Here is a 16,339-nt window from a genome sequence, read left to right as displayed (position 1 = left end):
GTGTTTTAACAGAGTGGGGGACCACATTCGCGAAGTAGGAAGGGTTTTACCTCCTCCGGAGTCCGAACTCGAGGCTTCGTCATTGGCCTCATTTCCCGACCGCGGACTTCTCGAGCGAATTGGGAGAGATGCTTTCCTTTCTCTCCTCGGAGGAAGGATGCCTGTGGGCAGTGGCACTTCCTCCCAGCGTTCATATTTTTTACTGGACCAGTCAGAGGTTGACTGGCCCTGTCCCAACAACCCACAAGCTCGCAGCTTGTCCTCATGTAATAGAAATGAGAGAGACCTCCTGCCGTATGGGAGTCGGAGCAGAGCCTCTCTGTGCTCCTTCATTGTTTCATCAGGGGTGGGACACTGAAAGTTAGCTGAAAGACGAGGTACACTTCAACTAAACATGGATTCAAGGGCTAAAAATTCGAGCTCAAAAATAGAAAGTAACGAGAACACTTACGAATCTGCCTAAACGAACGATGTCGAGATGGGGACAGACCGTCTGTCCAGAAAAAAGCCTTCTTGAAGTCAGGAGGGTGGTTCGGAAGATCTTCAAAGATCTTTGTCTCTTTGGGGTAGCTCGAAAGATAGTAGAAACCATCTCTTCCCCGAGCTCGGGAGGGATTACTCTTCAAACAAAAGAGATATAAAATCTCTTGGGGTGAAGGCCCTGTCCACCCCAGCTCGTGGAATAAGGACCTCAGGGCAGACAACACCCTGTATGAGTTGGTATTGAGTTGGAATGGAGCCAACCCAACGAAATCAATGAAGTCTCGGAAAAAGGACTTCAGGGGCAGCAAAGCTCCTGCCCTTATATGTTCCTGGCTCCAGGCCACGTATTTCACACTGGAATCGCGGCCCCCAGGAGCGAAACAGCTCCGTTCATGCCTTGTCGGAGCTCGACACTTCAGTGTGTCCAACGAGCTAAGGCCATGGATGGCCAAGATATGAGTTATTTGGTCGGAGGTGGTAACCGAGCTTTGGTAGAATTCGGCTTCAAACATCTCCCTCCTAGGCTGCGAAGACGAAGGCTCCGCCATTAAGGAAAATTGGAGTTCCCCCGGGTGGTATGCTACCGTGACTTTTAACGCAGGGTCGAGGGGAACTGGCCTAGGTCCTGGGTTAGGCTCCGGATAGATGGCTTCCCGAAGAACCCTTCTCTTTTTTTCAATGACCTCGTCTATCTGGCGACGATAGTGGGCTCGAATGTCTTCTTGCTCGCGTGCGATCTCGTATTCTTTAATCCGACGCTGGTTCCGGGCAAAGATCGATTCCGGGCTCGGAGATTTGGGCTCGTAAGGAATTGCTCGTAATGACCCCCACCGTCTTTCCGGATTCTGTGACATCTAACGAGAAAGAAAAAATGGTGAGGGCCATGCATGCAAGAATCACGAGCTCGATGGATGAGCTCGGAGATCTAAGGACAAGAAACTAAGTATTTAGACCCTCACTAAGGGGTCAGAGCGCGTTTTCCACAGGAAAGGAAAAGGAGCGTGGATGATTTTTTTTGAAAGTCCCGAAATTCAAGGGAAAGGAGAGTGGCGGTTAGCCAGGAAAAGCGTTTTTGGGTTTCGTGTATTTGTCAAAGCCCATATTTTTATCCGAAAGCTTAATGTACAAGAAACGCTGCCTAAGAATTCCAAAACCCAGAAAATAGGAACCACATTCAAACGTCGAAACTGGGTATAAACTAGAGACAAACATCCAGAGTGAAAATCCAGAAAGCCTAAAAACCTATCGGTTCAAAACCTCCTATCGCATCATGCTAAGAACGTAAATTAACATACACAGCAAACATAGTATAAAAAGAACAACAAAAATGGCGTACTTACACAGTGATGGCGATTGCAGCGAAATCGTCGAGTGGAGAAGAGGTTGTAAGAAAGAACTCACTGACTCGTACAAACCAGGATTCCTTTGTTTCTTCGGCCTAGAAAACATGCACTGAGTGTAAACTGTGATAAGAAGTTTAGGGAGTGTTTTTCTTTTTTCTGGCTTGTGATGAACAAATGTGAAGAAGACGAAGAGGGGGTCTTGTATATATAGGTGGGAAAACTGAATTAATCAGGAGCGTTGATTAAATTCCTCAACAGATCGAATGGATGGGAATCGGTGACAAGATGGCGCCGAAAATTTGTCAGACGAACGATCGTGGGCGTGTTCCCAAGGTACTCAAGTACCTAAAGTGAGCAATACCCATCTGGCACGTGTCCATTTTCAAGAGTGTGACGGTATGGTTCCCAGAAAGAGTAGTTCAAAAGTTTCCTTCTCTTAGGATTCGAACAAATACTTTTGAGGGGGAAAAATGTTATACCCAGATTTCGAGCCATAGTAAATATGACCTCGAAAGCTGAGTTCGCAACAAATGGTCTCGTGAGGATTAGAGTGATCTAGGATTGTAAGTCAAGCCTGCAAAGTATGATGTATGATCTCGAGTGCGGTGATCTCGAAATGACCTCGATCTCGAAAGGTAGCTCCGAGAACACCTTCATCTTCAGGAACTTCGGAGCATGGTTCTTGAGCTCGATATCCCATCTCGAAAGAAACGTTAGCTCGGGAGATGTCAGTGGCTCGCACAATGACATGAGACCAGAAGTGCTGGAGCCTTGAAGATATGCTATAACCACCTTGAATATCTACAAGTATAATAACTATGAGATGTAGCCCTCATTAATTGATGTAAATCCCCAAGAATTGTGGGATATTATTTGATACAGTTATACGCCCCCTGATCTTTGGGGGACGTTTCCTTTAATATCTGATTATTGGCATTTAAAGCCATTTATTTTTATTCACAAAAGAGTAACTACCCAAAATATGTGGGATAGTATTCTGCATTCTTCTCTATAAATAGAGAAGGCATGCACCATTGTAAAGGACCGAAATTCTGATCCTTGAGAGAAAACTCTGGAGAATTCTTGCTAAAGAATTGTTCAGAGATAATCTTGAGGTTAATAACAGTGACTCGTGGACTAGGCAGATTTAACTGCTGAACCACGTAAAAAACCGTGTGTTTGATTCGTTTGTTTCTTTTGGCCATTGTCTTTAATTGTTTTCGTGCTCTATTCTTTTATCTGTTGAAGAAAAACGGCGTCAACATCTATTTCTTTCAATGGATCACAATTGTGTATTGCATGTTTGGAAAAAGGGCTTTATATTCTGCGACCTAACGAACCCCTCGCTCTTAATAATGATTTATTCAAAGTAGCTAAACCTAGGACCAATAAACGTCAAAAGACCAATAACGATAATATGACGTATTTATGGCACTTGAGACTAGGTCACATTGGCTATGATAGGATTCAAAGACTTACAAAGGACAAAAATTTGAGGGAACTCACCTTAGGTGAATTACCAGTCTGTGAATCTTGTCTAGAAGGCAAACTGACCAAGCGTCCACTCTCTGCAAAGGGTGATAGGGCCAAAGAACCACTTGGTCTTGTGCATTCAGATGTTTGTGGACCTTTGAATGTACAAGCTAGGCGTGGTTTTGAGTATTTCGTCACTTTCATTGACGATTACTCTAGATACTCATGTCTTTACCTAATGCATAGGAAATCAGAAACATTTTCAAAGTTTAAGGAATTCCTACCAATGGCTCATAACCAATTAGGTAAAACGTTAAAGATCTTGCGATCTGATAGGGGTGGAGAATATTTGGATATGCAGTTCCAAGATCATTCAACTGAACTTGGGATTTTATCACAACTTACTGCCCCAAGTACTTCGCAACAAAATGGTGTAGTGGAATGCCAGATGCATGCTTAGTTACTCAACTCTACCAACTTCGTTCTGGGGACATGCAATTGAAACAGCGAACGACATTCTCAATATCGTGCCATCTAAATCAATCCCCAAAACACCTTTAGAACACTGGAATGGTCGTGAACCTAGTTTACGCCATTATAGAATCTGGGGGTGTCCCGCTCACGTCCTCAAGAAAAAGGAGAGAAAGCTAGAACCGCGAACTGAAGTTTGCACGTTTGTTGGCTATCCTAAAGGTACTCGGGGTGGACTTTTCTATAGTCATTCAGAAAAGAAAGTATTTACTTCTACAAATGCTACTTTTCTAGAAAATGACTATGTCTAGAACTTTAAACCTCGCAGAAAAGTAGTTTTAGAGGAGATGGTTAAAGAATTGACTCCAACCAATGTTCCGTCGTCATCAATGTGAGTTGATGATGAAATTCCCACTCTACATGTCCAACCGACGCAAGTCGATTTAAATGAATAAAGTACCACTGTTCCTGAGCAAACAGTCACGAAGCCTTGTCGTAGTGGGAGGGTTTCTAAGAACCTAGTTTGCTATGGTTTGGATGGTGAAACCAATGGTTGTTGGTGACACTAGTGATGATGATCCGTTGTCTTTCAAACAGGCAATGGCTAGCCCTGAAAAGGAACTATGGCTCGAAGCCATGAAATAGGAAATGGAGTCCATGTACTCAAATTATGTCTGGGATCTTGTGGAAGCACCTAGTGACTTTAGGGCCATTGGGTGCAAGTGGATCTACAAGAAGAAACGAGGTGTTGATGGAAATATCGAGACTTATAAAGCTCGATTAGTGGCAAAGGGTTATACCCAAAGAGAAGGCGTGGACTATGAGGAAACTTTTAGTCCGTTAGCCATGCTCAAATCCATTCGCATCCTCCTATCCATAGTAGTCGCTCTCGACTATGAGATTTGGAAAATGGACGTCAAGGCAACTTTTCTTAATGGAAAGCTTGACGAAGTCCTTTATATGGATCAACCAGGAGGATTTAAAGTATCTGGACAAGAAGGAAAAGTTTGCAAGTTGAATAAGTCCATCTATGGACCTAAGCAAGCTTCTTGTTCCTAGAATCTTAGGTTTGATGAAATAATCAAGACCTATGGCTTTGAACAAAATATTGATGAGCCCTATGTTTACCAACTGAAGGCAAATCAAATAGTGGTATTCCTGGTTCTTTATGTAGATGATATCTTACTCATTGGAAACAATGTTAAGAAATTATCAGATGTGAAGAATTGTCTGAGCACTCAATTCCAGATGAAGGATTTGGGTGAAGCAAGTTATGTTCTAGATATCCAGATCATCAGGGATAGAAAGAACAGACTCTTAGCTCTATCTCAAGCAGATTACATAGATAAAGTTCTTGAACGTTTCTCAATGACAAATTCCAAGAAAGGGCATCTACCGTCCCGCCATGGAATTCACTTTCAAAGAAGCAGTCTCCCCAGACTCTTGAAGAGGAAGATGCAATGAGAAAAGTTCCTTACGCATCTGCAGTTGGAAGTTTGATGTATGCTATGTTGTCTACTAGACCAAACATCTGCTATGCAGTGGGAGTAGTGAGCATGTATCAGTCAAACCCAGGACCGGAACATTGGATAACAGTTAAGCATATCCTGAAGTATTTGAGATGGACTAGGGATTATATGTTAGTCTACAAGGGTGGTGTTCTGAACACTGTAGGCTACACCGATTCAGATTTTCAGATTGATGTCGATGATAGGAAGTCTACTTCTAGAATGGTGTTTACTCTTGGGGGTGGAGCTGTGATATGGAGAAGCGTAAACCAGTCTGCAATCTCAAATTCCACCATGGAGGCTGAGTACATAGCTACGTCAGAAGCAACTAAGGAAATAGTCTAGCTAAAGAAGTTCTATTTAGATCTTGGTGTTATTCCAGAAATGGATAAACTGCTTGTGTTGTTTTGTGACAATACATGAGTGATAGCCAACTCAAAAGAAACTCGAAGTCATAAGAGAAGTAAGCATATAGAAAGGAAGTATCACATTATTCGAGAATATGTGGCCAGGGGAGATGTGAAGGTTATGAAGATTGCAACTGAAGACAATCTTGTGGATCCGTTTACAAAGACACTACTAGAAGCTACATTTGATAAGCATATCAAGGAAATGAGATTAGTAGAATTAAGGCATTAGTTTCAATTAGTGCAAGTGGGAGTTTGTTGGGATTTTATGCCTGAATTAAAACTCAAATTCTTTGTAATCTCATTTTATTATCAATAAAAGAATATAAATAATTTTTTGACTTGGTCAATCACTTTGCTCACATGTTTTATTTTCATGATTATTTGTTTACTATAAACTTCTATTAAATCCCGAGCATATAACTAATCTTATTTATAGTGACGTAATCACAGTGGAATATAAATATGATTATATGTTCAAAATAAGTTAGTCCTAAGATTAGTCAGTGCATAGGATTTACACTGACTTGCCAATCTACGATATGATCTACTTACACATTACAGTGTTATGTTCTTTCCAGAACATTAGTAAAGTAGATAAGATCGGATGTATTTGTTACATCGGACAGGACCAATATTGATAGTTGATAAGATAAGTAAACATACCATTATTATCTATTATATTCATATCATATAGTTGACCATAGGTCAATTCAATCTCAATTCTGAGTGGTTAGTATTCTAACCAATTGTATTATTTGAGTTCTTTGACTTGTTTGTTACCAGCTTACCCTACGGACTAGCCCATACTTACATCTTGGGAACTCAGTAGTATAATTGAGTGGGAGTGTTAAACATAGATATGAACATCTATAGCTTCTGATGAAGAAGTGAAAGGATGGTTTCCTTTTAGTTTGGTTCAAGATGTTAAATGATAGAGATCTCATTTCAGTAATTAAATTAGTTTACTGAAATACCATTTACAAGGAACTAAGTGTTTTAAGGATAAAATACAATGAGGTGTAAAATGATATTTTAGTCCTATCTCATTGTATACCATCAATAGAGGATTGAGTGACAATTATGGTTGTAACGATGGATAATTAATAGCGTATCTATATTTATTATAGAGCGTTCTATGAATTCAAGAGTGCGATTCCGAGTCTATAGTGGAGTCACGAGGAATTAATAAGTTAGTAAATTTATTTGTTAGATTTATGATAACTTATTGGAGCTTGATTTCATAGGCCCATGGTCCCCATTGTATCTTGGATAAAATCATCTAGATAGTCTCAATTAATTGATTTAATCATCAATTAGAATTATCAAAGTTGACCAGGTCAGTTTTTGATAGTTTCACAGAATTATGTAATTTTGAGAAGAAAAGAAAGATTATGACAAATTTATTAATTAAGATAAATTGGTATCTAAATTAATAAATAAATTTAAATCAAGGTTCAAATTATAAATAATTAATTTGATAAAGGATTTTATTAATTAAATTAATAGAAAATAATACAAGCCTTGATTTTAAGTCTAATGGGCTTATAATCAAATGGAAAATTTCATGGGCCTAAAACCCATGATAATTTCGACCTAGGGCTTTAAAATGACTATTCTTTTATTGATTTTTTAATTAAATTAAATGGTCTAATTGAGTCTATAAAATGAGTGCTTAGAGAGAAGTCAGAAGTTAAGATTTCTGAGACGACAGATAAGTTTAATCACTGGTTTTATGATAGTTTTAGATTCTCTCTAAATACAAGTCCTTTTCTAAGCCTCTTTGATTATTTTCTCTTCTTCTTCTCTGTATCTATCTCATGTGTTGAGATGATTCTAAGAATACATTGGAAGATTGTGAAGAAAATAGAAGATCGGTTCAGTTTCTTGATAATACTCTGCGACAAAGATGATACAAGAGTTAGAGAAACTGAAGGAAGGACTCTTTCATTCCGCTGCGTATATTGTAAGTATTCTATTCTTTGTTTCTCTTTGAATTAAATTTTAGAAACATGTTTTAGGCTATCTCGTATTAATTTGTTTAATATTAGATCTACATGAAAATAAATAAAGATCCTGTATAAGTTTTCCTAACAAAAACAATCTCTAAAACAAACCTAAAATGTGTTGGAAAAAGGCTTATACATGATCTTTATTTATTTGCATGTATATCTAATATTAAACAAATTAATACAAGATAGCCTAAAACATGTTTCTAAAATTGAATTCAAAGAGAAACAAATAATATAATACTTACAGTATACACAGCGGAATTAAAGAGTCCTTCCTTCAGTTTCTCTAACTCTTGTATCCTCTCTGTCGCAGAGTATTATCAAGAAACTAAACCGATCTTCTATTTTCTTCACGATCTTCCAATGTATCCTTAGAACCACCTAGACTAGTGTGGGCAATTCTCAACACATGAGATAGATATAGAGAGAAGAAGAGAAAATAACAAAGTGGCTTAGAAAAGGACTTGTGTTTAGAGAGAATATAAAACTATCAGAAAATTTGACTTGTGACTTATCTGTCGTCTCTGAAATTTTCTCTCTAAGCACTCCTTTTATAGACTCAATTAGGCCATTTAATTTAATTAAAAAATCAATAAAATTACAGCCATTTTGAAGCCCTAGGTCGAAATTATCATGGGCTATAGGCCCGTGAAATTTCCCATTTGATTATAAGCCCATTGGACTTAAAATCAAGGCCTGTATTATTTTCTATTGATTTAATTAATTAAATAATTATTTAAATCCTTTATCAAATTAATTATTTATAATTTGAACCTTGATTTAAACTTATTTATTAATTTAGATACCAATTTATCTTAATTAATAAATCTGCCATAATTTCTCTTTTCTTCTCAAAATTACACAACTCTGTGAAACTATCCAAAATTGACCTAGTCAACTTTGATAATTCTAATTGATGATTAAATCAATTAATTGAGACTATCTAGATGATTTTATCCAAGGTACAATGGGGACCATGGGCCTATGAAATCAAGCTCCAATAAGTCATCATAAATCTAACAAATAAATTTACTAACTTATTAATTCCTCGTGACTCCACTATAGACTTGGAATTGCACTCTTGAATTCATAGAACGCTCTATAACAAATATAGATACGCTATTAATTATCCATTGTTACAACCATAATTGTCACTCAATCCTCTATAGACGGTCTACAATGAGATAGGACTAAAATACCATTTTATCCCTCATTGTATTTTATCCTTAAAACACTTAGTTTCTTGTAAATGATATTTCAGTAAACTAATTTAATTACTGAAATGAGATCTCTACCATTTAACACCTTGAACCAAACTAAAAGGAAACCATCGTTTGACTTCTTCATCAGAAGCTATAGATGTTCATATCTATGATTAACACTCCCACTCAATGATAAACAAACAAGTTCTAGCTCCATTCATTCATCAAACCACAAGCCAATTTTTTTAACAATGCATACATTCAAATTCAAATTGCAAAGAATTTTTCAATCATGGCTAAACATTCAATTTTTTTATAGATCGAAACAAGCTACCAATGCAATCTAACCAAGCACACAGATTCAATTGATCAAAAATTTCAAAAATTTGCACGACATTTTCTTCCATACCATAGGCTAGCATTGACAACTTGATTCACACAAACACAACACGACATTTAACTAAGATAAAACTCAAACAACAACAAACACAAACTAACAACACGACACAAACACACAAAATAACAAGACTCCTCCCCCAAACTTGATTGACGCATTATCCCCAATGTGACATAAAAAGAAAAGGAGAGAAAACTTACCAACAGTCAAGCTCAACATCATCAAAATGGAAGTAATGAAGGCGATGATTGGAAAGTTCAGTTTGTCCCAGGAGCTGCAGCTCAAAATAAAGATTTTTTTTCTTCTTCTTTTTTTTTTCATGTATTTCACGATTAAAAAATTACAAACTAAACTAAAAATTACTGAAAATAAAATCTAAGCCTAAGAACAAAAATTAAAAAGAGTTTAAAAAAAAAAATTACAAACTCATGAAAACTCGAATTAAAAATAACATTGGGTTGCCTCCCAAACGTGCTTTATTTAACGTCTCCAGATGGACGCTCACTTCCTTCATTAAACTTCAGCTCGAGTCAAGTCCACCCCGCTCTTAGCCTTTAGAGCCATAGTGTCATAAGAAAAACCTCATCTTTTGATGTTGCTAATCGTCGAAGCCTTCCACTGCTCATGTAGCCTTCGAGCCTTCCCACTATAGAACCGTTTCAAACAATGACGAACTGCTCGACTACCAATTTCAACATTGGTTTTTCTCTTGGTGGTTTCCAAATTACTACCATCACTACATACCACATCCACTCTACAACAAGTTGGAATATCAATTGCTACAAAAACATTAAATGTTACCTCTTCGTTTTGCACTGGCAGCTTTAACCCCCCCCCCCCCCCCCTTTTGTACGTCAATTAGTGCTCTCCCTGTGGCTAAGAATGGTCTTCCCAAAATAATGGGAATGTTTGCATCTTCCTCCATATCTAGAATGATAAAATCAACAGAGAAGATAAATTTACCAACTTTAACTAATACATCCTCAATTACTCAATAAGGTTGCTTAATAGAGAGGTCTCCATTTGTAAGGACACAGTAGTGGGGCGAGCTTCTCCCAATTTCAGCTTCCAAAAAATAGATAAGGGCATTAAATTTACACTAGCCCCTAAATCACATAAGGCCTTGGTCATGACAGTCTCTTATTGAGCAAGGAATCGCGAAACTATCCGGATCTTTAAGCTTGGGAGGTAGTTTCTTCTGCAAAATAGCACTGCACTCCTCAGTAAGCGCCACTATCTCATAATCCTCCAACTTCTTTTTATTTGACAAGATTTCCTTCATAAAATTCACATAGCTTGGCATTTGTTCAAGTGCCTCGGCAAAAGGTATGTTAATGTGAAGTTTTCGAAAAATGTCTAGAAACTTCAAAAATTGTTTGTCAAATGTCTTCTTTTGAAGTCGCTGAGGATATGGAATCTTGATGTGGTGCTCATAACTCACTGGTGATTGCTTCTTCTCAAGGTCTTCAATAACCTCTTCTTCTACCTTACCATCATTCTCAACATCAACTTTTGGTGCAGGTATAGACTTCTTGACTGGCTCTTCTAACTTCTTCCCACTCCTCAAAGAGATTGCATTGCACTGCTCTTTAGGATTCACCTCTGTATTACTTGGCAAATTTCCTTGAGGCCTACTTTATAAATGTGCCAACTGACCAACTTGCATCTCAAGATTCCTGATGGATGAGCGAGTTTCTATCATAAATTGAGATTGAGAGTTGGTCAGAGTTAACAATGTAGCTTGTAACTCATTTGTCTTCTCTTGAGCAACATGTAGTACTGGTGGTTGTAGCGGTGCCTGAGGTGGAGCTTGAAGCATAGGCTGCTGAATTTATTGAGGACCCTGATTATTTCTCCATGCAAAATTAGGCTGATTTCTCCACCCTTGATTGAACCAGTTGGAGAATGGATTATTAGCTTGCCTATTGAAATTTCCCATCATATTCACCTGTTCCATGGGAATGGAGTTATTCATCTCAACTACCATGCACTGCTCAAATGGGTGAGGACCACCACAATTATGACACACCGCTTGGATTTGCATGACTTGAGTGGCCATAGAATTATTTTGCAGTTGCTTGGTCAATGATGCAACTTGAGCAGTGAGAGCGGTAATAACATCCAGCTCATGCATACCAGCTACCTTCTTATTTCTATCTCGTTCACTAGGCCACTGATAGTTATTCATGGCCATTTCCTCAAGAAATTCATAAGCCTCATTACCACTCTTGCTCATGAAAGCACCACCTGCTGCAACATCAATAATGGTGCGAGTCGTCCCACACAAACCATTGTAAAAATTATGGACTAGCATCCATTTTTCAATCCCATGATGAGGACACTTCCTCAAAAGCTTCTTAAACCTCTCCCATGCATCATAAAGAGACTCTTCATCAAATTGAGAGAAGTTATTAATTTCCCCTCTTAACTTTGTAGCCTCAGATGGAGGGAAAAATTTAGCAAGAAATTTCAGAGCTAATGCCTCCCATGTTGTGATTGAGTTGGCTTGAAGAGAGTCCAACCAACTTTTAGCTCTATCCCGCAGTGAGAACGGGTACAATCTCAGTCTAATAGCATCTTCGGTGACCCCATTATATTTAAAAGTTCCACACAGCTCTAGGAAATTGGCTATGTGTGTAATGGGATCCTCAGTAGGGAGTCCACCAAACTGGACAGTAGAATGGACCATTTGCAAAATCGGCAGCTTAATTTCAAAATTATTGGCTGCAACTGCCGGCAATTGGATGTATGATTGTACTCCAGTAACTACGGGAAGTACATAGTCTCTGAGTGTGCGAACTGCTGGCTCAGCAGGGTCCCAATTCAACACATTGCCCTGATGTTGGGCCATCTCTGCTTTCTGTTATGTCTGCAAGTCCTCTCAATTTCAGTATTAATGGGCAAAAGATTTTCAGTCCCTTGACGTCGCATATACCAATTGGCACCTGAAATTAAGATTCTCAAACACAACAATTAGAAAAAATTAACACAGAAAAAACCAAATTAGAATAAAAATTAATTGTATTGATATTAATAAAAATTAGTCCCCGGCAACGGCGCCAAAAACTTGTTGCAGATTTTATAGCTACGCAAGTATACGTAATCACAATTTGTAATAAATCTCGATAAAAATGAGTATCGTCCCACAAAGTCTGATTTATTAATTACCAAATAATTAATTTCTAGTTTCTATTTGGCTAATGAAAACTGGATTTGTGAAATTTGAAAACAAGAAAAAAGAAAAAAAATTAAAATTACAAAAATAAAATAATAACAAGAACACAAGGAGTAAATTCACTATGAAACAATTAGGAATCCTAATCTTCTCTATTATCCACTCTATTATTCTTTAATGCAATTACTACTGAAACTCTTCTCACTGAAATGATAGACATGCAAAAGTGTTAACTATTCGAGTTAAGAAATAGAAAACTTGACCTAGTGTGAATTCCCTATATTTCTATGGTTAATTCAAACAATAGGAAACAATGAATACAACCCTAAATCGCATAAACCAATTTGATACTCTCGTTCTAAACTGAAATCTATGTCAATTCAATTTTAGCATATTTAAATCTCACTTTTCAGATTTTGATTAAAATTCATAAATCGTATGTAAAAGGTGCGCAGTCAATCACATACACAATAAACACAAACTGAATAAAATTCAGATGAAGAAGAAATAGATAAATGCATTAAATCATAATAGAGTTTCAAGAGAGTCAATTAGAAAGCCTAAACAGAAATTTAGTTCATAAACATGACTAAATCAAACATAAACATAGAATTTAACATAGTCTAAATCAAAAGATAAAGAAAAAGAACTCTAGGCTTTGTTTCTTCTCTAGCCTCCTTCTTGCTTAATCTGATATCCTCTCTTAAAAACGTCATTAAGGAGGCTTTTATAGACCCTAATTAATTTTTGCATGAAAAGACAATATTGCCCTTGAAAATTCCCCTCAATTCCGTTTCCATACGGTCCCTAGCGCTGGGGCGCCACGAGATAGCGCTGAGGCACTGTAGATAAATCGCAAAACACGTTTCTAGAAAACTGATAGCGCTGGGGCATTGAAATGTAGCACCTAGGTGCTACAACCTGCATTAAATCATGCTCTCTATTTCTCGACAGTGCTGGAGCGCTACTTTGTATAGAATAAAACTGAACTCATCTCTAACAGCCTGCAACGTCAACTCATCGTATTTTGATCATAACTCCTTCGATATAACTTCGAATTGAATGATTCGAAAATATATGGAAATGTAAGAAAAATATCTACAACTTCTATTTCAAGAAGTATTTCCAGAAAGTGAAGAAAGCATGGTCAAAATGTAGCTTGCAGTCTCAGACTTGCGTTATAAAGCATAAACGACGTGTGTTAAGCATCTTCAATGTAGTATTTTCCACACATAATGTCTTGAAATTCCACAATCAACACTATATCCATCTTATTCATAATATTTAACATGTTTCTTCTCATTTCACTCCATATTATGTATTTGACCATTAAAACCTGAAACAAGAAGAAAATAAGCATAAATTTGCACTAAACAATCCTAAATAACTAAAAACATGATATAAAACAATCTCTAAAACAAACCTAAAATGAACCTAACACCCTTTAACTTCAGTTATTACATAGTAACCAAAGTTATATATATTTTTTCCTTAAAAAAATAATTTTATTATTTTTTTTGGCTTTATTAAATTTATTTTCATAATTATTTATTTAATTATAATTTGTAATTATTTTAATATTAATAAATATATTTGAACTTTCCAATAAACTTAAAATAAAATAAATTCACAAATTATATAGACTTAATGTACATATATATACACATTCATACAAAAATAAAAGCTAAGTACCACATAAACATCTAAAGTGTTCATAGAACTAAACATGTGAAGTTCACCTAAGTAATTATTTGAAATATTGAAATTTCTTATGTATTAAATAATTTTTAAAAAATTTAGCAGAATTTTCCATATAAATAGGACTACCCAACCCTGTAGTTCAAAGTATTTTTATCTAGTCAAGAGGCATGATAAAGTTACTTCAAACTAGGGACATATGGTTATCACTACAGCACACAAATTCTCGATATCCTATTCAAAACTTACTGCCAACCTAAAAAGTTTAAATTACAACTCTATGAATAAATACTACATATTTAAAAACATGTTCAATTAATAAATCCTAAAAAATTGGGCAGAGTTTCTTCTATTTCTATAACATATCCCAATTTGATACAAAGAAAAACAACAATCAACATGCATAATTACATCCTTATACCACCGCAACACACAAATTTTTTAGAACCTACTTCACTAGTTTTCAAACTTAATTTCTACTAAATTCAATATAAATTCAATATAATTCTATAAATATGTGCAATAGTAATAAATAAAACTAAAATACTTACTCACCTTCAATTTAATCTTCAAGTTAGTAACCTCCGATTCAAAACCAAAATAATGCCAAAATAATAATCATCCTAAAAAGTTTAAACAAAAATAAAGTATTAAATTATTGAGTTTATATATAACTAGTACCAAACATATTTAATATTTAATACAAACTGAACATTAAAACATATTTATACAAATGACTCTTTGAACAAAATATTAACTTGATTTTTTTTTATAACAACAACATATTATTTTTTTGTTCAACAACAAAATATTATCTTGATTAATACACCAAATAATTATTATAAATAATAATATTATATAAAAGAACAAAAAATTATCAATTTATAGATATAATAATATTAAATTCGGATTAATAAAGAAAATGATCATAAACACATAGTTGGAAGATTCATACATTTTTACACAGTTAAATGCAACTCCAAATCAAGATTATCAACCTTAAAATTCTATACATTATCAATAAATGATCAAAAATATAATAAATCTAAAATAATAAGCAAAAAAATAAATAAAAAATCATACAAAAAAATATTTAACGATCCATACCTATTTCAAAGCTAAAAAACATGTTTGGATGTTGAAAATCCATTCAAAAACCCAAAACAATGGGTATTTTCAACCACAACCCATACCCATTATAAAATGAAAAACTTTTTCCTCTCAAAACTAAATATAATCAGTTTTCTTTGATCAAGATGATTTTTTTTTTAAAAAGTGATGAAAGAAATTGGAAGAAAACAAGAAAAATGATGGAAAATAGGTGAAAATCTTTTCTCTCTCACGGTGGTAATGAAGATTTTTGGGTTTGTTTACGTTTTAGAGTGAGGAGATGTGCAAGTGGAAAATATTTTTTAAGACCTTTAACTTTTTTTTTTTTAAAACCAAAGTTAAAAGGTACCCTTTAATTTTGGTTATTACGAAAAGACCGAAGTTAAATGGTACCTTTTGTACGCTTTGAATATCCGCACACACTTTGGCGAGCTAGAAAAGGGCCTAAATCGATCTGCCATGTGTCAACCGTCCACCCGGAGCTATTTGTTACGGACCTCTAAACAACCAGCCTGAGCTGATGGATCATTTAGCTGCTTCGTGCATGGAGCCGTTGTGTCAACATAATAGAAGCCACGAGCTAGCGCCACATTAAGCTCGTGGTGCATTAGAGGTATGACACCCCCGAATCCTTATAAAGTCAACCACGCAATATAAACATGCATATACCAGACATCACGTGTCTGTTCTATTCCTGAATTCTCAGATATGCAGTATAAACGTGCGTGTTTAGACATCCCACGGCTGATTTGGGCCATGCTACCCATCTTTACCTATTGATTAGACCACACTTCACTGTAAGGTTTAGGAATTAATCATCAGTGTCACATAAATGACATGATGGATGATTAGATCACGGGATGACCCCAATACCTACTCAGAGATCAATCTCCTATAAATACCGAAACCCTGGGTAGTGCAGGGGGTTGGCTTCTTCTTGTAAAGCAAACACTTTGTAAGAAATAGTAAGGAGAGATTAATAATATCGACTGGTGGACTAGGGGGATTTTAACCTCCGAACCACCTAAAAAAGGAGTGACCATCTTTTCTTTGCAATTAG

The 16,339-nt window shown here is 36.1% G+C and overlaps 1 protein-coding gene and 1 non-coding gene across 2 annotated transcripts; one reads left to right on the top strand and one right to left on the bottom strand.

Annotated features, from left to right (window-relative positions):
- Positions 1-10,407: 10,407 nt before the first annotated feature.
- Positions 10,408-12,147, bottom strand: LOC133792404 (uncharacterized). Its single transcript, XM_062230306.1, has 3 exons — positions 11,219-12,147; positions 10,738-10,927; positions 10,408-10,572 (listed from the first exon to the last, which is right to left on the bottom strand). The coding sequence occupies exons 1-3, from the start codon at positions 12,145-12,147 to the stop codon at positions 10,408-10,410; spliced, it is 1,284 nt and encodes a 427-aa protein (XP_062086290.1).
- Positions 11,621-11,727, top strand: LOC133793333 (small nucleolar RNA R71). Its single transcript, XR_009874781.1, has one exon. It is a non-coding gene; the product is annotated as a small nucleolar RNA R71 (small nucleolar RNA).
- Positions 12,148-16,339: the final 4,192 nt, after the last annotated feature.

The sequence above is a fragment of the Humulus lupulus genome, chromosome 7, assembly GCF_963169125.1.
Source record: "Humulus lupulus chromosome 7, drHumLupu1.1, whole genome shotgun sequence".
Taxonomy (NCBI): domain Eukaryota; kingdom Viridiplantae; phylum Streptophyta; class Magnoliopsida; order Rosales; family Cannabaceae; genus Humulus; species Humulus lupulus.
Note: the sequence above shows the minus strand (reverse complement) of the source record. Positions and strands in the feature narration are given on the sequence as shown.